Source organism: Nomascus leucogenys, chromosome 13 (genome assembly GCF_006542625.1).
Source record: "Nomascus leucogenys isolate Asia chromosome 13, Asia_NLE_v1, whole genome shotgun sequence".
NCBI classification, from domain to species: Eukaryota; Metazoa; Chordata; class Mammalia; order Primates; family Hylobatidae; genus Nomascus; species Nomascus leucogenys.
The window spans coordinates 17,322,695-17,344,926 of NC_044393.1; the positions used below are offsets into that span (position 1 = coordinate 17,322,695).

Consider the following 22,232-nt stretch of genomic DNA (forward strand, 5'->3'; position numbering starts at 1 on the left):
CTCAGGCTGCAGTGTGGTGGCACGATCTTGGGTCACTGCAACCTCTGCCTCCTGGGTTCAAGCAATTCTCTGCCTCAGCCTCCCAAGTAGCTGGGACTACAGGTGAGTGTCATCATACCCAGCTAATCTTTTTATTTTTAGTAGAGACAGGACTTCACCATGTTTACCAGGCTGGTTTCGAACTCCTGGCCTAAAGTGATCCACCTGCCTCGGTCTCCCAAAGTACTGGGATTATAGGTGTAGACCACCAAGCCCGGCCCAAAAACCATGATTCTTTAAGGAGATTAAGCCAAGTGCCTCAAATATGCAGAAGAGAGGAATGTCTCAGGGGGAAAAACATCAAGATTAGAGGCACAGACTGAGGTCTGTGATCTAGCCATGGAGTATTTTGTTTAACTTACAAGCTATTTTTAAGTTTGGAATCAACTGCCAAAACTTAAAAATCAATAAAATTTGCACCGAAGTGTGAATTTCTGGAATTTCTTGAAAACGCAGACGGCCATGCCACATTGGACCCACATTCCTACATGGCAGCCACCAGTTGGAATTGAGGGTCACATGGCAGCCACCAGTTGGAATTGAGGGTCAGTCACCCTTATAGATAGACCCTGTGTTTCCCCATTTCCACAGACCCCACTACTCCCTAATGTCTTAAATGGCTTCACTCATTTATATTCCCTACCTGAACCCCAAGTTTATAACCTGGAGCAAGAAAGGGGGGAATTCACCCTAGGACTAAGAGAGCATTCTTCCAGGCTGATAGGAGAGGAAAGGAGAATTGAGTGAGGTTTATGGGTCCCAGGAGAGAGAAGAGATCCGAAGGGGCCACAGGCACAGCTCTAAGCAGTAGTGTGCTGGTAAATGTTTAACAGCAGCTCTCCAGGGAAGAAAAGTGTGTGTGTGTGTGTGTGTGTGTGTGTAAATGTTACTAAGATAAAAGATATGTTTGTTGCACACAATTTACAAATAATAATAAACTCTTTATTGTAAATATTCTATCCTAAATTCCATACAGCCAATTAATACTTACAGAATCTTTTGTTAATTTTTGTGTGTATAAATTTTACAGAGATAAAGGATATGTTTGTTGCACACAACTTACAAATAATAATAAACTCTTTATTGTAAATATTCTTTATTGTAAATATTCTTTATCCTAAATTCCATATAGCCAATTGATTCTTATAGAATATTTCCTTAACATTTTTTTTTTGCCAAACCTTGTATCCAAAGCCAACTATCACTGCAATCTGGCCATGATTTGACAAAATTAGACTACGAATAAAAATCCCTGATAACTGTACAGCTAGGCACTGAAGAATGGGTATAGGTTTGGCATGAATGCTGGTTGAAATTTTTGTTTACACTAGTGAGGAAGACAAAAGTAAAACAATGAAAAACCCCGTTTCTACTAAAAGTACAAAAAATGAGCCGGGCATGGTGGCGGGTGCCTGTAGTCCCAGCTACTCGGGAGGCTGAGGCAGGAGAACGGCCTGAACCCAGGAGGCAGAGCTTGCAGTGAGCCGAGATTGAGCCACTGTACTCCAGCCTGGGCTACAGAGCAAGACTCCATGTCAAAAAAAAAAAAAAAAAAAAAAAAGAAAATGAATGTCAGAACTCCTTCTTAAATGATTTGAGCAGCTGTCAGCTGAAATGGATAACAGTGTTCAACTACTGGAAGAATAATCCCTCCATTTTTTGGTGCTATACACAATGTATTGGCTACAAACAAGACATACTTTAAAGTTTAATTTGCATTACTGACATTTTATCCAGCATGTTCTGAAGTCTAGAAAATCAACAAAACAATAAATCAAGCCCTGATGTGTAGTCCTCTCTAATCTTTGTGATACAAAAACACTCCCCACAGCCAGTTAAGCAACCAAAGACTAACATGATGTCATTGAGTGGAGAATCAGGAAGAGATGTGCGGTGTCTCCCCTAGGTCTCCGTAAGAGTTACTATATAGAAATAGCCTCAAGAGCACAGATAATAGTAACAGGTAGTAAAATTAGGTAATGAGTTTTGAGTATAATTTTTTTGTTTTAATGTAATTTACTTAATTATAAATTGAAATCATTTAATTTTTTATAATGGCTGTGTTTGCCAACTTGTAAAAATCCTGAAAATGTAGCAACCAGCTCTCACAAGCTTGGCAAAGCCAGCTCCAGCACACCACTGGATACAAGGGAAGCATCTAGAATGGAGAAGATAGGAGAACTTGAGAGGCCAGAGTCCTTGGGGGCTCTGCCAGCACCCATACGTGCAGGCATGGATGACAAAGCATCCAGCACCTAGGATCTATTTTAGCTCTTCATTCTCCCCAGCATCTGGGAGCTTCTTGTCAGTCCCTTCCTTACATGATCTGCGGTCATAGCTACTTGCTCAGTCCCCCATCTGATTCACCCTGACCCTTTACAGGGTCCAAAGGAGGGACCAGGGTAACGAGGATGAGTAGAAATTTCCCAGGCTCTGGACAAGCTGGGGACCCTCCTGAAGGGAAACAGGGTCTAAATATACCCCTGGGACATAATTACACCCATTCTGCAGACGAGGAAACTGAGGTTCAGGGAGTTGTTATTTACTCAAGTTCAAGGGCTGCCAAGAGGCAAAGGCAATATTGACAAGCAGGTTTGTTGGCCTCCAAACCCATCTCCTTTCTGCAAAGCCATCCTGCACCATCCTGGAGACAGCTCCTAGACCAGCATTTAGAATTCCAGCTCACTGGAATCAGGAGAAATCTTAAGAATGACCTGGTACAGGCTTCCCATTATACAAATGCGGAAACTGAGGCCCGTGGTCATTCCTACAGCAATGACACCAGCAGACCAAGGACTAGAACTGAGGCCTCCCATCAAAGAGTCAGAGTTGCTGGCGAAGGATAAATATTCTAGGTAAGAGAATTAGAGGGGACGAATAAAACTCAGATAAAAGAGTCAAAAGGCCTGTAATCCTAGCACTTTGGGAGGCCGAGGCAGGCGGATCACTTGAGCTCAGGAATTCGCGACCAGCCTGGCCAACATTGCGAAACCCCATCTCTACTAAAAATAAATTAGCTGGGCATGGTGGCATGCGCCTGTAGTCCCAGCTGCTTAGGAGGCTGAGGCACAAGAATCGCTTGAACCCAGGAGGTGGAGGTTGCAATGAGCCGAGATCATTCCATCCTGGGCAACAGAATGAGACTCCATCTCAAAAACAATGATAAGAGTAAAACAAGAGACTTCCCCCTTCCCAAAACATCCCAGCCAGTTGAAAAAAGAGATTAGAAAAGATGATATCCTCATTTGGATTTAGGGTGATACTGGGAGAGACTTCCTCTCTCAAGGGTAGCCAGGATTGCTACCCTTGAGATTCTTTGAGAAAGTCCATGGTGCAACTAAGACTTCATAGAATATTCTTCTTATAAATACTGCAGAGATGTGCAAGTCAATGGGGAAACTGAGGCATGAAGCTAGATCCTCAGGAACCCTCAGGGCCTGAGACTCAAAATGAAGAGTTGGGCATTCCCAGACTTTCATCCTTTTTACCCCAGCAAAAGCAGACCACCTTTGGGGGCAGGGACCACTCCCAAAAGACCAGCTGGAACTTGTGCTCTGGGGCCTGGGAAGCAGGACGCTGGAGATGGTCTGCCAAAGCCACAGTTCCAGAATTTCCAGGCAGACGGATTCCTCAGGAGGCCGCAGAGACCTCAATGCGGCTGTACTGGATGCCAGCGGAGTTCTGCTTGTGGCCAAAGCTCAGGGCAAACCTGTCAAACAAAGAATGCGTGGGATCAGGGGGTGGCAGGGCCTGGGGCCGTCCCTGGGGAGTGGACCTTCCACCGGGGTTCCCACCCCCCAATCCCACCTTCACTCCTATCATGACCCTTCCTGCCTCCTGCCTTACTACAAATGTCCACCTTCTCTCACCTGGACCCCCCAGCAGCTCCTCCCTGGTCCCCCTGGGTCTTCCCTGGCCTCTTATAGCCCCTTGTCACCATTACATCTACAGTGACCTTTCTAAATGCAAAAATCTGTCACTCTCCACTGATATGGTTTGGATCTGTGTCCCCACCAAAATCTCATGTTCAATTGTAATTCCCAGTGTTGGAGGTGGGGCCTGATGGGAGGTGATTGGATCATGGGGGCAGTTTCTCATGAACGGTTAGCACCATCCCTTTTGGTAGTGTCCTCGAGATGTTGAGTGAGTTCTCGTGAAATCTGGTCATTTAAAAGTGTGCAGCACCACCCCCTGCTCCCGCCATGGAAGATGTGCTGGCTGCCCTTCGCCTTCCACCATGATCGTAAGTTTCCTGAGGCCTCCCCAGAAGCTGAGCAGACACCAGCATCATTCTTCCTGTACAGAGTGCAGAACTGTGAGCCAATTAAACCTCTTTTCTTTATAAATTACCCAGTATTTCTTCATAGCAATGCAAGAATGGACTAATACATCTGCTCAGAAGGAGACCATCATCATGCTCAGCCTAACATCCCATCTTCTCACCATGGCTGCCCTCCCTGACACCAACCCCTCCAGTCCCATTTGCTCATCACGCCCTGGCCACATAGGCCTCCTGTCTCTCCCTTCAAAACTCCTAACTTGTTTCCACCTCTGGGCCTTTGCTCTTGCTGTTCCCTCCACCTAGAACATTTCTTCCAGCTCTTGAAACTGTTTCTTCTGCTTGAACATTTCTTCCAGCTGTAGAAACCGTTGACTTTTTCTCATAATTCCAGTCTCAGCCCAGAGCAGCCTTCCTTGAGCATCATTCATTCAGCCAGAGATATGATTAAAGACGACAGTGCCAGGCACTGTTCTAGGCCCTGAGAACAGGGCAGTGAGTGAAACCAATACACAAAAATATCACCGTGCTTGTTGAAAATTCCTGATACACTTGTAAAACAAATGCACCCACAGCTATTTGCACCCTAGCTAAAGAAACTATCCATTTCAAAAATCTGCTGTTCACTCCCTGGTAGGTTAACCTGCCTTATTTTCTTCATGATATAAAAACTCTGAATTATCTTATTTGTGCATTTTTTAGTTTTGTAGTCTATCTCTCTCCTCTACATTAAAATGTAACTTCCTTCTAAGTCCAGAGACAGGGTCTCTCTCAGTCATGGGTCTGTCCCCAGAGCCTACTACAGTGCCCGGCACTTGAAAATATTTCCTGAAGGTTGAATGAATTGATTCCTGAGAAACTGGGATAACATAGGAATTTTTGAACTTTTTTTGTTATTATATCCCCTGAGGGATTGGTAAAGGTCTCTTTTGAGCAGAAATAACCTGATAAGAAAGCAAAACAAACAACATTTCGGCAACCAATTGCCATTGATTGATGTAAGACGATTTGAGCCCCTTGTGTTACTAATGTGTCCTTAAAACAGGTAGAGGAGCTGGATCTATAAGATGTAGGTCCCCATTTCCAACAAGCACATCTGAGGCATAGGGATGCAGAATAAGTCAGCCCTACAGCAGTGTGTGACAGCTCTACCGGCATCTGCCTCCCATTTTGGGGGAACGAGTCTACTCTGTGGCATGTGGCTTGACTGGACTGTCAATCAAGGATCTCTGCCCTATCCTGGCTAAGTTAGGGGTTAGGAGGTGGGCACATAAACCAGCCTTGGCCAATCAGACTTTCTCCTGGGACCATGGCTCTTCTATGGAGGACACAGGAGTGAAAATAGTTGCTGCTGAAAAGACTATCCCATTAGTTCCTGCTGTCAAAATCCCTGGACATGCCCTGGTCCCTGTGTTCCCAAAGTCGAGTTTCTCTCTCTCTCTGTGGCCTCTGATATCAAGAGCCACCTGAACTCTAGGGACAGAGACGATAAAACACAGACCTGCCTCCGGACTCCACCAAAACCCCTAACTTCCTGTCTTCTCCAGAGTCATAGCAGACCCAGCCTCCAGTCCCCATGGGCTGGCCCTGGCTCCCCCATGTAACCCCAGGTCCAGCCTGACACCCCACAGCTGCAGTCACGTCCTGCTTTACCCCAAAACTGGCTCCCACCAGCGTTTCTGCCTCCTTTGCTTTTTATCCCAGAGGATGGATTTGGAATCTTCTCCCAAGAAAACCAGTGTGGCAGAGATGCCAGGCAGCTGTCTAGTAACAGAACCCTCGATTTTTAGCTGGGCACGTGGCTGCCCAGATAGAAGACCACATTTCTTGGCCTCCCCTGCATATAGGTGTAGCCAAGTTCTATGGAAAGACATGTGGGCGGAAGTGACCTTGAGGACTGTGCCCACCCCTTCCCCTCCCCCATCCTCTGGCAGGTATGTGGGGGTGCACCTCCTCAGGCCATGCAGGAAAGGTGATGTGGAAGAGGTGGCAGAGCAACAAGACAGAAGGAGCCTGGGGCCCTACATGACCTCATGGCATGCAGCATCCAACCAACCCTGGACCCCCAACTGACATTTGGATGACTTCTAGCAGCCAAATCGATTTCCTAACTAATACAGCTGGGTTGCTGAGGGGCCTGCCGAAACTGCAGAAGGTGCCACTCAACAAAGTAGGAGAGAACATTCTGGGGTGGGGAGGACTGGGTTACAGGTTCTTACATTAGGATCCAGATTGGGGTGGGGCTTAGCAGCCAGAGCGGGGATGCTAGTCAATATTAGAATGATTTTTTAAAACGTTTTATGACTTCCCAGAAGCAGAATGGGCCGTCAGGAGCTGGTGACTATCACCTACTTTTAAGAGGTAACTGGGGACATTTGTCAAGGATGCTTAGGATTGTAGCATTTTGAAGTTCCTTCCGAAGCTCCCATTCCACTCTTCTTTTATTTGAACAGCCTAAGGTCTCATGATGCTAAGATTCTGAACTCCCCTCAATAACCTGAAGACCTGATGTGATCCTACCCATCTGGCCTGTCTGACCTCCATGCTTTTCCCTCCCTCCCTCTGTTCCAGGCACACTGGCTTCCTCGTTGTTCCTTGCACATGCCAGATCCACGCCCACCTCAGGGCCTTTGCACTTGCTATTCCTTCTGCTTAGAATGCTCCTCCCCTCATCATTACATGGGTGCCTCCTTCTCACTAACTTAAATTCCACCTCCTCTGAGAGGACTTCCTTCCTTCACCACCCACTCTACTTCAGCCACAACCCCTTTCTTCTTTGTTCCTCCTGTGTCAACCTGGCCCTCTCAGCATATTTTACTCTGCTTCATTTTCTCCTAATTACCCATCACCAACTAAAACGCTCTTGTTTATGCATTTGTTGGCTTCCCTCCCCCATCAAATGGAAGCTCCTTGAGGACAGGAACTTTGTCTTCCTTAATCTCAGCATATTTCCTAAGACTCGGAACACTGTCTGGCACATAGTAAGGACTTAATAAATAGCCATGGAATGAATGCATGAAGCCCACAAGTGTTTTGCGTGCAATATTTAAAGGCCATAGTTATGACGTTTTGCTTCTCCAAGGTCCCGTGACTCTTAGTTTATGGTTTTAAGATTCTACTCTTCTACCCTCCTGTGATTCCATAATCAAATGATTTTTAAATCCCTGTGAGCTGAGTCTTAAAGTCAAATGAAAAGGCACTGTTGGGAGACACAAAACAACTCAAGGAAAACAGCTTGTGTGTGTGACCGGACAAAACTCATAGTGCCCAGGCAATAAGGAAGACAGGAGGAATGCCTGCTTGCAAAAAGAAAGCACACAGACTAAAATCCTGAAGCCGTGTGCTTGGGGTGTGATACAGCTCTTCCCCCAGACCCACCCTGGCAGCTTCCTACCGTCTCTTCTGGAACTGCTGGTCTATCTCTGCCAACGACTGGCCTTTTGTTTCAGGAACAAATAAATAGATGAAGCCCAGGCCGAGGACAGCGGTCAGTCCGTAGAGCAGGAAGGTCCAGGACAAGCCGATGGTGCCTGGAAACAGGAGGGCGGGAGTGTAGGCCCAGGACCAAGCACTCTGGCCCCGCAGCCTGGGCCAACTGGTAGGTTCTAGGTCAGGCATGGAAAGTCAGTTCACTCAAAGCAAATGTTCCCATTGGTGAGTTTGCAGAGTGACCAATAAGCTGTCAGTGAAGTACCTTAAAGCAGAAATCTCACTGATTGTCTCAAAGGCGGGGATGAGCCAGGATGCAAGTCCACAAGCACAGAGACAAAGGCAACTTGTGTTTATGGGAGAGGCCCCTCACCCACATCTAGAGCACTATCCTGTGGAGCGCGCTTGGGCTCCGAAAGCCTGGCCTGAGGGATCGTGGATCCAGCTGAGTGGCCAAACAGCTGCATGGACACGGCCTTGGCAAATCTCAGTTTCAAAAAAAAAATCCTTAGAAATTTCATGAATTGGGCTTGGCGCAGTGGCTCACGCCTGTAATCTCAGCACTTTGGGAGGCCAAAGTGGGAGGATCACTTGAGCTCAGGAGTTCGAGACCAGCCTGGGCAACATGGCGAATCCCTGTCCCCACTAAAAATAAAAAATAAAAAATTAGCTGGGTGTGGTGGCACACACCTGTAGCCCCAGCTACTCGGGAGGCTGAGGCTGGGGGATTGTTTGAGCCCGGGAGGTCAAGGCTGCAGTGAGCCGAGATCATGCCACTGCACTCCGCCCTGCACTCAGGGTGACAGAGTGAGACCCTGTCTCAAAAAAAAAAAAAAAAAAAAAACACCCAGAAATTCCATGAATTGGTCATTCAGTGAATTGATCATTCAGAGAATTGAGTTTCAGCCAGTTTGGCCTGTGACTGGTTTGGGAGAGAGGACAAAAGCCACAGTTCAGTCCCGGAGTCGGCCTCCTCCTAGAGCCTCCGGTGGGTCTCAGAGCCAGCAGCCAAGATGGGAATGACCCTGAGTCCTTTGATGTCATCCAGCCCAAGACAGAGAAGAGGCTGTGGAGGAAGGGTCTTTGTCAAGGTGGAAGACAAACTATGTTTTGGAAGCCATTCTCACCTCTGACAGCCACGTCCATACCTCTTTTAGGCAGCCTCCCATGACCAGCTGGACCTATCGCCAGCAGGGAGAGCAATGGGCTGGAAGGCAGTGAGGCTGGTTCTAGTCTTTTGACTCCCTGGCTAGACGGGGTAAAGGATATATTTTCCCATCTGTGAAATGGGGATGATATATGACACAATTCTAATAAATTCCTTCCTTCCTTTCTCCCTCCCTCCCTTCCTTCCTCCCTTCCTTGTTTCTGTCCTTCTTTCTCCTCTCTCACTCATTTACTCCACACAAAAGGAAATTCTTGAAGACTGAGGCTGCAGGGAGAAGCTTGGATTCCCTAAGGCTGGGGGTGGAAGACAGCCATGATAGAGGGGTTCTTCCACTGGGGTTCCCCACAGCACTGCCCCCCACCCTCCCAAGTTGGCTGCACCTTTGAGACGGAAACTCTTGGCCATAGGGAATAGGAAAATAACTGAACCCTAAGAACTGCGCCTTGGGGCCCACAGTGAAGGAGCCTGTGTACTCTGGCCCAGAGGAGCAATACCCACTGAAGACCAGGGCCTGGAGCCACGAGCATCTCAGCATCTCAGAGCCATTCCCTGGTGTTCTGGGCCCACATAATTTCCACCCCATCCCACCACACCTCAGACTGGGTTTCAATGCTAGGGAGGAAGAGATGATGTCACCCAAACTTGATTTGAGAAAAACTTCCAGGCCACTGTGGCTCACGCCTGTAATCCCAGCACTTTGGGAGGCCGAGGCGGGTGGATCACTTGAGGTCAGGAGTTTGAGGTAAGCCTGGCCAACCTGGTGAAACCCTGTCTTTACAAAAAATACAAAAATTAGCCAGGCATGGTGGCGGGTGCCTATAGTCCCAGCTACTCGGGAGGCTGAAGCAGGAGAATAGTTTGAACCCAGGAGGCAGAGGTTGCAGTGAGCTGAGATTGTGCCACTGCACTCCAGCCTGGGTGACAGAGCAAGACTCCATCTCAAAAAAAATTAAAAACTAAAAAGAAAAGAAAAGCCAAGAAAAACTTCCACCTGGCAGGTGTCATGAACCAGTTTAAGCCAGTTTGGAGCAAATAAACATTGCTACTCTTACTCCTGCCGGTTGACCTCAGATGACCTCTCACCAGTACTGGGTGTTGACTATCACCCATTAGCTGGCCTGGGGAGTTTTACAGTGCGTATGAGGGTCCTGGATGTCGTCTTGGACACTTGGTGATGTTTCTGCACAGAATAATAGTTCTGCAGCTAATAAATAGGAAAATCCAAAAATTTCCGCTTTAGAGTAGAGAGCTTGGGCCACAGAAAAAAAACGGACTTGTCTGGGAAGGACTCACCAATGAGATCGAGGAAGGAGAGGCTGATGAAGAGGTTGGCCGCCCAGTTGAAGCTGTTGCAGAAGGCGAAGGCTCTTCCTCGTATCTCCACAGGGTAGATCTCGCTGAGGACAAGCCAGGTCACTAGGGTGGGAGAGCAGGAGGGCTCCTGGGCTGTGGTGGGACCTGGGGCCTGGCACCATCGGGTCAAACATGCAGCCTCTCAACAATGGGATTGGCCACTGTCAGGCTCCTGATACTAAACTCCCACCCCGATTCCGCTATAAGAATTATAGTAGAGTCTCAGTTTGCTGAAGACTGAGAGGTTTTCTGAGACATGAGACTTTCAATGCTGAGATGGGAACAGTCTTGGACGAACTGGGATGATTGCTTTTCACCCTATTCATTAAATTCCATTCCAGTTGTGAGCTATCCAGGCTTTAAGGGACCTGAAGCTCAAACGACTTGGGGAGCCTTTTAAGGAATACAAATTACAAACATAAAATTAGGCACTGGCCCTGGGAGGAGCAACTGCAAGTAAGTGAGGGGCCCTGAGGCTTCATGGTCAACCAACCTCCAGTGCCCCGCTGACATCCTGCCAGGTCATCAGGGTGGGAAGTCCCCAAACTTCCCCCTAGGAGGGGTAGAAGGCTCCAGAGTCACCTGCAAGAAAACTCCACTTACCTGGCCCAAACCCAAAGGAGAAGGCGCTGACAAAGACCATCAGGCAGAGCAGTGCGGTCCAGCGCAGCAGTGCATGTCCCTGGGCGGGCAGAGGGGGCCCAGGGAGGGTAGAGCTCAGGGCCGGCTGAGGAGGGGCTGAGGGGTCTCCAGATCTGGGATGGGGCTTGGTTTTCTTAGCAGTGGACAAGATTGGCCTCCTTTGGTCCTCACTGGTCCTTGGCATGGGAGGTAGAGAGGAGTCCTGCAGCAGGCCAGAGTCTCCAGGGAGGCCTGTCTGCCCGGTGGCATTGGGCACAGCCAGGCAGCTTGGGCCTGAGTCCATGGGCACGGCAAAGCTGACGAGGCCTATGCCACTGACGGACAGGGCCATGAGGGCACAGCCAGCTAGCAACAGAGCCCTGCGGCCTGCACGGTCAACCAGCCCCATGGCGGTCAGGGTAGCTGCCACCTTCACTGCGCCAAGCCCCACGGAGGCCAGCATGGCTGAGGATCCCCCATGGAAGCCAACGGAGCTGAAGATGGTGGAGGCATAGCACAGCACGTTGGGCTGCCCTGTTAGTTGCTGGAAGAGCACCAGCCCCAGGCCCACTGTGGTCCGGCCTCGCATGTTATCCCGTGCCCTGAAGAGGTCCAGAAAGGAGTACCGTGGTCTCCCCGGGCCCAGCTTGGGGGCCTCACCTCTCTGGAGTGGGATGAGGTCCTTGTGTGCTGCAGTCTCATCTGTACCAGCAGGGAGGAAGAGGAGGCTGAGGGATTGCAGGAGAGCAGGTGCGGTGGCCCAGCCGAACATGTGCCTCCATCCATAGGGAGTACCAGCCAGTGCATAGTTGAGGGCATAGGAGAGCAGGATGCCCATGGTGATGCCTGCCTCATAGAGGGACACCAGCACTCCCCGCTGCCGTGGCCCCACCAGCTCTGACACGTAGATACAGCAGGCCATGGAGGAGAGGGAAATGGCGAAGCCAACCACAGAGCGGCCCAGGACCAGCCAGGCCAAGGAACCAGCCAGGCCCAGGGTCAGGCTGCCTGCCAGCAGCACCAAGTTGCTCCCGAGGATGGCTTGCTTCCTGCCATAGCAGTCAATGAGGAAGCCGCCAACCAGGGAGGCGAGAAGAGCCCCCAGGAGCAGGCTGCCCACCAGGAACTCCTGCTCCAAGCAGCTTAGCCCAAAGTCAAGCTGCAGTGGCAGCAGGGCACCTGATATGACTGCCAGTTCATAACCAAAGGTCAGGCCACCCAGCAAAGACACAGAGGCACACAAGGGCAGGACAGGTGGGGGGCGGCCTAAAAAACAAAAGTGAGAGGGACAGAGTTAGAATGGTTCCTAGTCATACCATCCATCCATTCAACCTTCCCTCCATCTGTCAACACCTCCATCTATCTATCCATCTACTCCATCTATTCAACCATTCATCCATCCATCCATCCATCCGTCCATCCATCCATCCATCCATCCATCTGTCCATCCATCCGCTCCATCAATTCAACCATCCGTCCATTCATCCTCCATCCATCCATCTACTCCATCTGTTCAACCACCCATTCAACCATCCACTGATCCATCCATCCATCCATCCATCCATCCATCCATCCATCCACTCCAACCATCCACTCCATCTATTCAACCACCCATCCATCCATCCATCCATCCATCTATCTACTCCATCTATTCAACCTTCCATCCATCCATCCATCCACCATCCATCTACACCATCTGTTCAATCATGCATTCAACTATCCATCCATTCTTCCATCCACTCCATCTATTCAACCACCCATCCATCCATCTATGCATCCTCCACCCATTCATCTACTTCATCCATCCAAATATTCATCCATCTGTATGTCCATTTATCTATACCTTAATTCACCCAACCATCCATCAATGTATTGATCTATCTACAAATCCATCCATTCATCCACCCATCTCTGTATTTCATCCTTTTATATACTCATCCACACATCCATCCATCCATCCATCCATCCATCCATCCATTCATCCATCCAAATTTATCTGGCATCTACAGCATGCCGGGAAGTGCTCTTAGGGCTGGAATACAGCCGTGTTGTCCAGGATCTAACGTTCTAGAAGAAACAGGAAGATGATAAATAAGTATATAATTTCAGGTGGCGAAGATGTCATAAAAAATGAAGCAGGGAAAGAGAATTAAGATTGATAGAGTAGTACTATTTTAAGGCCTCTCTGAAGAGCAAAAATTTGAGCAGAGATTTGGGTGACGTGAAAGTCCTAGGAAAATCTGGGAGAAGAACATTCTAGACAGAGTGAACACAAAGTACAGAGGCCCTGAGATAGGACAGTTCTTGGTGTTTGAGCAACTATGGATATTAATGGTTAGTACTTATATAGCCCTAACTAAATGCCAGAATCTGTTTTAAGAGCTTTATATGTATTTTCTCATTTAATTGTTACAGCAACCCTGTAACATGTCATTACTATCATCCTCCAAAGTGCAGAGAAGTTAAGAAACTTTCTCATGGTCACATAACAAGTAAGTTGTAGAGATGATGTGGCTCAAGTGAGGACCTTTAATCACTGAGGTAATCAGACAGGAGGCCAGAGGCTGAAGCCCAGTGAGTGAGAGTGATGGGAAATGATGAGGCAGGAGAAATAGGCAGGGGCCAGATCATGTGGGGCTTTGCAAGTCAAGAGGACAATAAGGAATGTCATTCTCAGTGGTTGGAAGCTTTTGATGGCTTCAGCCAGGAATGAGGTGATCTACTTTTATTTTTCATTTTTTATGAGTCCCAACAGGAAACAAATCGGTCACCTATTTTTAATTTTTTAAATATTGCTCTTGCTGTTGTATGGAGATGCTAAATGAGGTGACTGTGGCTAACGGGATGCAGGAAATAATTTCTTTTCTTTTCTTTTCTTTTTTAGACAGTCTTACTCTGTTTCCCAGGCTGGAGCACAGTGGCGTAATCTCGGCTCACTGCAACCTCCATCTCCTGGATTCAAGCGATTCTCCTGCCTCAGCCTCCCGAGTAGCTGGGACTACAGGCATGTACCACTACGCCTGGCTAATTTTCATATTTTTAGTAGAGATGGGGTTTCACCATGTTGGCCAGGCTGGTCTCGAACTCCTGACCTAAGGTGATCCGCCTGCCTCAGCCTCCCAAAATGCTTAGATTACTTACAGGTATGAGCCACCATGCCCAGCCTGAATTTTTTATTTTATTTTATTTCAATTAATGTACATATAAAAATAACCACATATGGATGGTGGCTACCCTATTGGCAGCACAGTTGCACAGATTACTCTTAAATTCACACATTTAAATTTACATATTTCTGGAAGCATCTAGAATAATCCAGCAGTATCTATGTCATGCACCCCCACCCTGGACCTGACAAGAACATCTGCAATATCATAGCCAGATGTATGGAGAGTGTCTCTGGACCAGACATTGCTTTGAGTTTAAAAACACATTTACAGCCAGATGCAGTGGCTCACGCCTGTAATCCCAACACTTTGGGAGGCTGAGGCGGGCAGATCACTTGAGGCCAGGAGTTCAAGACCAGCCTGGCCAACATGATGAGAACCCATCTCAACTAAAAATACAAAAATTACACGTGTGTGGCACGCACCTGTAATCCCAGCTACTCGGGAGGCTGAGGTGGGAGAATCATTTGAATCCGGGAAGGTGGAGGTTGCAGTGAGCCGAGATCGTGCCACTGCACTCCAGCCTGGACAACAGTGCAAGACCCTGTCTCAAAAAAAAAAAAAAATAGTTCTCACCCCAACATTATGAGGTAGGCTCTTGTATTATTTACAAATGAATAAAGTGATCATCAGAGGGGTGAAGCAACTCACCTAAGGCCAAAAGTAGTAAGTGCAACCTGGGCAGCATAGCAAGATCCTGTCTCTACAAAAGTTTAAAAATTAGCCAGGCATGGTGGTGGGTGCCTGTAGTCCCAGCTACTCTAGGGGTTGAAGTGTGAGGATCGCTAGAGCCCAGGAGTTTGAGGTTACAGTGAGCTATGATTGTGACACGGCACTCCAGCCTGGGTGACAGATTGAGACCCTGACTCTAAAATAAAAAAACAAAAAAAGCTGTAAGCGGCTGAGGCTAGAATAAAAGCCAGGCTGTCTGGGTCCACAGTCCCTACTCTTGACTGCTCCATTATAAAACCTTGGTGCAATGTGATTTCACTCTGTTCTCTTGCTTGGGTCCCTTCTTAGCTTCGTTAGGCAATTTTTGTGCAGAGGGAGGAGTTCCATTGGTGAAGGAATCATTCCCCACCCCTACTTCTGCTCATCCCTCTCCCCTGCCACTCCTACCCTCCAAGGAAACCAGCCCTTGCCACTCCCTGGTTGGCCTGTCCTTCCTGTTCTTTACCACTAGTAAACATACTGGAAGATGCTGCTCAGATCCGGCTCTGTCTTCGCCCCCCTTTGCCCCTCCTCCCTCATTCCTGAGGTTTTCTCCCAGAAAGGAAGGTCCTTCCAGGCCATGTGAAGCAATCGAGGTGAAAGCCCAGGATTTGTTTGCCATGTCCTGGGTTCCTCTTGCAGCAAAAGGGAACCCAGCCAAAGGGCTCACAGCTTCCACCCACAGGTTCCACTGGAAAACACATCAGTGCATGTTCAGTTGCAACAGACAATAAAACTAATGGACAATAAAAACAAACAAACAAACAAACATGAAATAAAATAGTAATAATAACAGTAGGTATCATGTATGGAGATCTCCTCTGTGCGAAGACTTTATGTTCCTTCCCTCAATTCATCCTCATAACAACCCTAGGTGAGACTGCTACAATTATTTGATCTTACAGATGTGGAGGTTAAGGCTCAGAGTGTTCTCACAGCTAGGAAGCAACAGGATCAGGATGGAAATGCTGACCTGCCTGCCTCCCAAACCCACGTCCTTAAGAGCTCTGCTGCACTGACCTTCCAGCAAGAAGAGCCAATCAGAGATAGGTGGGGTGGGGGGCAACTGGGGTTCAGGGGGCAGAGGTGGAGGGGAAAGAGCTCTCAGGAAAACCCCAAGGGATAAAGCATGGTGAAATGATACTGTGGCATGTGACTGTAGACATAAGGGAGCACCTCAAAGGAGTTGGAGCCATTAGGAAGACGAGGAAGAACATTCCCTTTCTATGGTTCCCATCACCTGAGTCAGTCCCACCACCTTAGCATGACAGGCAAGGCCCTTCATGGGCTGGCCTAACTCCTCAGCCACTTCGCCTCCTCCTGGACTCTGTCGCCACAGCCCCGCCCCACACACCTTGCCAACATGTTTGTTCCCGGCATATACTGTATGCTCTCATGCTGCTCCACCTCCGCACGCACTGGGCCTCCTATGTGCACTGTCCTTGTTCCCCAAGGAAAGGGTCCCTTTGTTCCTCTACTCTCCCTCTTCAGTCCCAGGTCCTGTGCCACCTCCCCAAGGAGCCTCCAGGTGTACACATCTGTTATTTGGCATCCACTCCTCATCTTCTGTTGCAGGGAGCCGCCCCTTTTCCTTGTCTCACAGCCTCCTGGTTTGGGTGGAGATGACCGCCCCCACCTCCACCCTCAGTGCCAGATCCAGATCCAACCAATCAGCAGATTCCTGGGCCCTAGGCAGAGGTGAATACCACGTGGGTGAACCGGGGCCAGTGAGAGTCGGCCCAGGTGTGTTTGCTCACCAGGGGTGCCAAGCTGGTGGTTTACTTGCCTGAAGCCACTGGGAGCCATCTCCCCCCATGAAGGATTCCTGACAACACTGTATGAGCCCCTAGATCGAACTGCACCTGAAGCCATAGACTTCAGTGACCCATAAATACTCATTGCCAATTTCTGGATTTTCTGAAGGTTGGCCTGTCATTTTTTTTTTTAATCTCAGTACCCAAGTACCCGTCATATCAGCAGACAGTGATGTCCGCTTAGTGCCTTTCAGTGGAAAAGTGTGAGGGAGTTCCTGACCAATTCCCATGCATCTTCCTCAACTCTCCACTGTACTCCTTTTGCTTGGTCACACTGCAAGTTCCTTTATGAGTCTTCCATATTCAACTAAGGAGGGCAGGGATAAAGACTCACTCGTCCTGAGCCTCCAGGGCCCCAGCCCTGTCCTGACACCCAAGAGGAACCCAGTGAAGTTTCTGCTGAATGAACAAATGACTGGGTAGAGGACCAGGGCTGTTTCACCTCATGGCATTTCTGGGGCTGTGTCAGATACCTCTGAACCTAAACTAATTCTACACAGAAGCCAGAAGGATTCTGGGAAAACCTAAGTCAGGCCTCGTCACTCTTCCGCTCAGAGCCCTCCAAGGCTCCTATTTCAGTCTAAGAAAAGCCAGCGTCCTCTCCGTGGCCTTCAAGGCTCTGCAGGATCTGCTCCCTCTCACTGGGCTCCAGCCACACTGCTTCCTTGCTGCTACTCTCACTCCAAGCACCTCCCAACTCAAAGCTTGGTACCCACCAACCTCTCTGCCTGGGAAGTCCTTTCCCTCCCTGCCAACAGTTCCTTCCTTCCTCCCTTCTGATCTTTGCTGAAACATCCCCTTCTCGGTGAGGCTGTCCCTGGCCTTCTACCTAAAATTCAACCTCCCCGTAGCATCTAGCACTTTGTATCCCCTTCTCCACTTGTTTTTTCTGTGTGGCACTTCTCATCATCCAAAATAACTATATATTTTACATATTTATTGGTCTCCCTGACCTGAAAGTCAGCCTCAAGGGAACAGGAGTGGTTTGTTTCTTCTCAGCTGTCTCCCTGAGGCCAAGGACAGTTACTCAGCATTCAATCAATATTTGTTAAACAAATGAATGATTGAGTGAATGAATGAAAAACCAAAAGAACTGTGGGGATGTAGGAAATCCAGAAGGAAAGGATCTTGGCTCAGGAACATCTGAAAGGTCCAGGGCCTGGACAGGAAGCAGAGCAAAGCCTGGCCCTCAAATTAAGATGGCTTAGGCTGGGCACGGTGGCTCATGCCTATAATCCCAATACTTTGGGAGGCTAAGGCAAGTGGATCGCTTGAGTTCATGAGTTCAAGACCAGCCTGGATAACATGGTGAAACCCCATCTCTACCAAAAAGTACAAAAATTAGCCAGGTATAGTGGTGTGCACCTGTAATTCCAGCTACTCAGGAGGCTGAGGTGGGAGGATGGCTTGAGCCTGGGAGGCAGAGGTTGCAGTGAGCCGAGACTGTACCACTGCACTCTAGCCTGGATGACAGAGCCAGACTTTGTCAAAAAAAAAAAAAAAAAAGAAAGAAAGAAAAAAGACAGAAAGAAAGAAAGAGAAAAAAAAAGAAGGGAAGGAAATAAAAGAAAAAAAATTAAGGAGAACAAATTAAGACGGCTTGACCTAAGTTTAGCAAGTGTGCATCCTTTCTATTAATAACCTGCCTAACATAGGCTGTATGTGAAGATGTCCCACACTGGAAGAAATCCCTTAATCCTCTAAGCCCTTCACTGTGGAGGGCAGAGCTTCCCAGGGAGAGAGTCAGGGGGCAGGGGGAGGGGGTAGAACCCCGGTTTGGGATGCAAGTATCTCCAGTTGCAAGTCCCAGGCCTCCTGTTGGTGACACTAGAGCAGTGTCTCAACCAGAAGTCACAGAGCACTAGGTCCCTCCTGCACCAGAGACCTGCTGTGGCTTTCCCTGAAGTTCCAGGGAGAAGCCAGAAGTGAAACTGAACTGTATGAATATCCTCTTGCAGACAGCCGGCTTCCAAATGTCCCAGCAATTGCAGCCACAGCTGATACTTGGAGCACCCACTATAGCCAGCCACTCTCCTAAGGGGCAGTATCTGTACCAGCTGGCTTAATTCCTAGTCAATCCTATGACAATCACTATTGTCATTCCCATTTTACAGAAATAACCACCACACTGAGAGGTGAAGACATTTCCCCAAGGTGACACAGTTTGTAAGTCACATAGCAGGAACCTGAACTCAGGCAGTCTGACTCCAGAATCCCAATATTGTGTGCAACATAAAATAAAAACTCACATTCACTCACCATTTACCAGATATAGGTGATGAGCTGAGCACTGTAAGTTCATTTTTTCACATCATTCTCATGGCTGCCCTGTGATAAGGGTATTTGATAGTGACCAGAGAAGTTGGCAGACTATCCCAGGTCAAAGTGGAATGGTGGAACAAAGTGAGAGGAATTGGGGCTAGAACCCAGTTCTGCCCCCAAAGGCTATAAAGAGAGCCCAATCCCTGGTCCCTGCTGTGAACTGAGCAGTGTAAGAATTCTGGGGAGGACGGAGACCAGCAGCCATGACTTGTGCCTCCCCCAGCACTAACACCCAGCCTTCGCTCTGCCCATAGAAGGCACTCAGTAAATGGCTGTTGGGTTGACTTAGCAGGAATAGGAGGCACAGGAACAAGGGGCTAGGGCTAAGCTGAGTGTCCTTAAGAAGACCTTGACCTCTCTGGGCCTCAGTTTTTTCTCAGGCTCTGGGGCACTGTGCCGTGGGGATTAAGAGGATGGACTCTCCAGTCAGAGCCGGAACTGGTCACCAGTTTTACCATTAATCCACCATGACAGGCCACGTGGCGCAGTGGTTAGGAATGCAGGCTGCAGTCAGAATGCTGGGGCTCCTTCCCAGCTTCTCCTCTCCATAGCTGTGTGACCTTGGGGAACTCACCTCACCTCTCTGGGCTTCCCCATCTACAAATGGGATATTAATGCCTACCTCCTATGCTTACCTACATCACAGCCAGTGTTAGCTACTGTGATTCTCCACGGAACGACTCAGAGCAAGCTTTGAAAAGTTAATTCAGGGCCGGGCACGATAGCTCACACCTGTAATCCCAGCACTTTGGGAGGCTGAGGCAGCCGGATCATGAGGTCAGGAGATCAAGACCATCCTGGCCAACATGGTGAAACCCCTCTCTACTAAAAATACAAAAATTAGCTGGGCGTGGTGGTGTGTGCCTGTAATCCCAGCTACTTGGGAGGCTGAGGCAGGAGAATTGCTTGAACCAGGGAGCTGGAGGTTGCAGTGAGCCGGGATTACGCCACTGCACTCCAGCCTGGCAACAGGGCGATCGTCTCAAAAAAAAAGAAAAAAAAAAAGAAAAGAAAAGATAATTCAGGTCTTGGCCCTGCTCCAGCTTAAAACCCTTCTCCAGCTTGCCGTGGCATTTGCAATAAAATCTGAACTTCTCACCACGGCCTACAAAGCCCTACACACCTCTCTGCCATCCCTTTGATCTCAGTGCCCTGCCCGCTGTGCTCTGGCCATCCTGGCCTGGGCCATGCAAGCTCATTCCTGCCTGAGAGCCTTTGCACTGTTGCTGCCACCTGGAAGCTCTTTCTCCAGATCTCAGCAAGACCTGCTTCTGAGGACGGTCTCAGCTCCAAAATGACCTACTCCAGAAAACCCACCCTGACCACCCACCTAAGGAACCCACTCCCTTGGCCTTCACGCCACCCCATTTTATGGGTTCCACAGCGCCTTATCTCCCTCTGAAGTTATTCCTAAAGGTGTTTTCCCAGCTGCTCGATCAGAATGCCAGCTCCGTGAGAGAGAAGATTATTGTCTATTTTGTTCATTGCTGAATCTCCAACCCCTGTATCAAGGTCTGGCACATGGTAGGTGCTCACTCAAGAATCAATGACCCTTCGAGGCTTCTGAATGCAGAGAGAAAAACAGCCCTAGTCCGAGTGGCAACAAAGCCATTCCCTACGCGTCCCACCCCAATGCTGCGTTAGAATCTCCTTCTCTGTCCCCTCTCTGCAGAATCGTGTCCAGAGGAGGGGGTTCGTCTGTTTTGTTCGCGGTTTCGTTCGCGACAGCGTCCCTAGGCCCACAACAGCGCCTGGGGCACAACCGCCTTCAGCGAATCGCTGAACTGCTTTGCTTCTTTGGGAGCCTCCATTTCTTCATCTGCAGACCAGGAACAACTGCACTTGCCTGGGGCTGTCGGATCAAGGCGCCCGGGAGAGTGCCTGGGCCCGAGTGGGCGCCGCAGCAAGTGAGGGACCACTTTTCCGGGGCAGAAAGGACGATGGAAGGAAGCGCGACCGAGCCCCGTCCCAGCCCCCGCCGCAGGCCTGCAGTCTCGGGCTGGCCACCCGAGAGGCGGTATCCGGCCGGGGCGGCCCAGGGGGAGCCAGGGGGCGCGCACTCTTGGGGGAGCGCGGGGGCGGTGTCTACACCCCGGGAAGGGGTCGGGCTTCCAGCAGGCTGCGCCCGATCGGGACTTACCCATGGCAAGCGGGACTCCGCGGCGTGCTGGGGGCGCAGGGGGCCGGGCGCGCATTCCCCGCCGGAGTCCCCAACACCGCTGCCGCCCCGGACAAACTTTCCGGCCCGCCCCCGCCTCTGTCCCTCCTGCCCTGCCCTCCCGCGCGCAGCGCCGCCAACGCCACGTCGGCCAGCCAGGCCCCGAGGCCTGGAGGCGGGACGGAGGGGAGCCCAGGACCGCCCCCGGCCGCCCCAGGCTTGGCAAGGACCCCCTCCCTCGCCCACTGTCCTCCCGGGGGCCCTCACCCGCCGTCTCCCGGGTCCCCTTCATTGGTAGTCCTCCCCTGGGGGGGACACACCGGCCAGCCATCCTCCCTGGTAGAAGACCCCACACTCACTGTCTTCCCCTGGCCTCTTTGCAGGGAAGCGGTGCCCCAATCACTGGTCCACACTTGTCTTGCCTCCCCAGCGTGCGCACACACACAAAACACACAACACACGCATCTACATCGAGTGAAACACTCGCGCATACCCACTGGAGCCGCTCACTCTCTCATGGATTCATCCCTCATTCACCCCACGCTTGGGTTTGGACACCACCACATGCCAGGCACTATGCTAGGCTTGGGATGGGCCGAAGAACAAAACAGACAGGTCTTTTGTTTACCTTCTAGGAGGGGAAGAGTTTACATTCTAGGAGGGGAAGACGAAAAAGAAATAACTAAAAGATCCTGAGAAGTATCAGCTAGTGATAAAGACTAGGAAGAAAGTTAAACTAGGGTGGTGGGTTAGGCGGACACAGGTGGCTGCTTTAGCTTGCTGATCTGAGGAGAGGATATCTGAGCAGAAATCCCGCATTCCCCGCAGGGGAACAGCAAAGGCAAAGGCCCCGGGGTGGGAAGGAGCTTATGGGGTACAACAAACGCAGAAATGAAGCCAGAGTGTCTGGAGCAGAGGAGAAGACAGGGAGGGAGGAGGGAGATGGGGGCTAAGGGAGGAGCTTTGGTGGGCCAGGGTCAGGAATGTCGATTTCAACCCCATCAGCAGGACAGATAACTGGGGAGTTCTAACTGGTTAAGGGCCGGAATACTCAGCCTTCCCACCTGGGAAGCTGTTGCAACGTGAGAAGTTGGTTTGGGCTCATGTCACAGTGGTGAGGTTGGAGAAAAGTAGGCAGATCACATATATGCTCGGTAAGAACTTACAGACT

General features: G+C 49.6%; 1 protein-coding gene across 1 annotated transcript; it reads right to left on the bottom strand.

Annotated features, from left to right (window-relative positions):
- Positions 1–2,035: 2,035 nt before the first annotated feature.
- Positions 2,036–21,138, bottom strand: SLC2A10 (solute carrier family 2 member 10). The gene is made up of 5 exons (XM_003253698.4): positions 21,044–21,138; positions 10,872–12,155; positions 10,209–10,331; positions 7,713–7,848; positions 2,036–3,748 (listed from the first exon to the last, which is right to left on the bottom strand). Exons 1-5 carry the CDS (start codon positions 21,096–21,098, stop codon positions 3,670–3,672), a joined length of 1,677 nt encoding a protein of 558 aa, XP_003253746.1. The 5' UTR covers positions 21,099–21,138; the 3' UTR covers positions 2,036–3,669.
- Between the last annotated feature and the right edge of the window lie 1,094 nt (positions 21,139–22,232).

What these genes read in the sequence shown, in the direction of transcription:
- SLC2A10 (XM_003253698.4), bottom strand. Translation starts at nt 21,098, where the DNA reads ATGCGCGCCCGGCCCCCTGCGCCCCCAGCACGCCGCGGAGTCCCGCTT. An exon ending in CTCCTTTGGGTTTGGGCCAG is followed by an intron (nt 10,332 to 10,871) that starts GTAAGTGGAGTT and finishes CTCCCACCCTAG; the next exon opens with TGACCTGGCTTGTCCTCAGC. An exon ending in CTCCTTCCTCGATCTCATTG is followed by an intron (nt 7,849 to 10,208) that starts GTGAGTCCTTCC and finishes TCCTGTTTCCAG; the next exon opens with GCACCATCGGCTTGTCCTGG.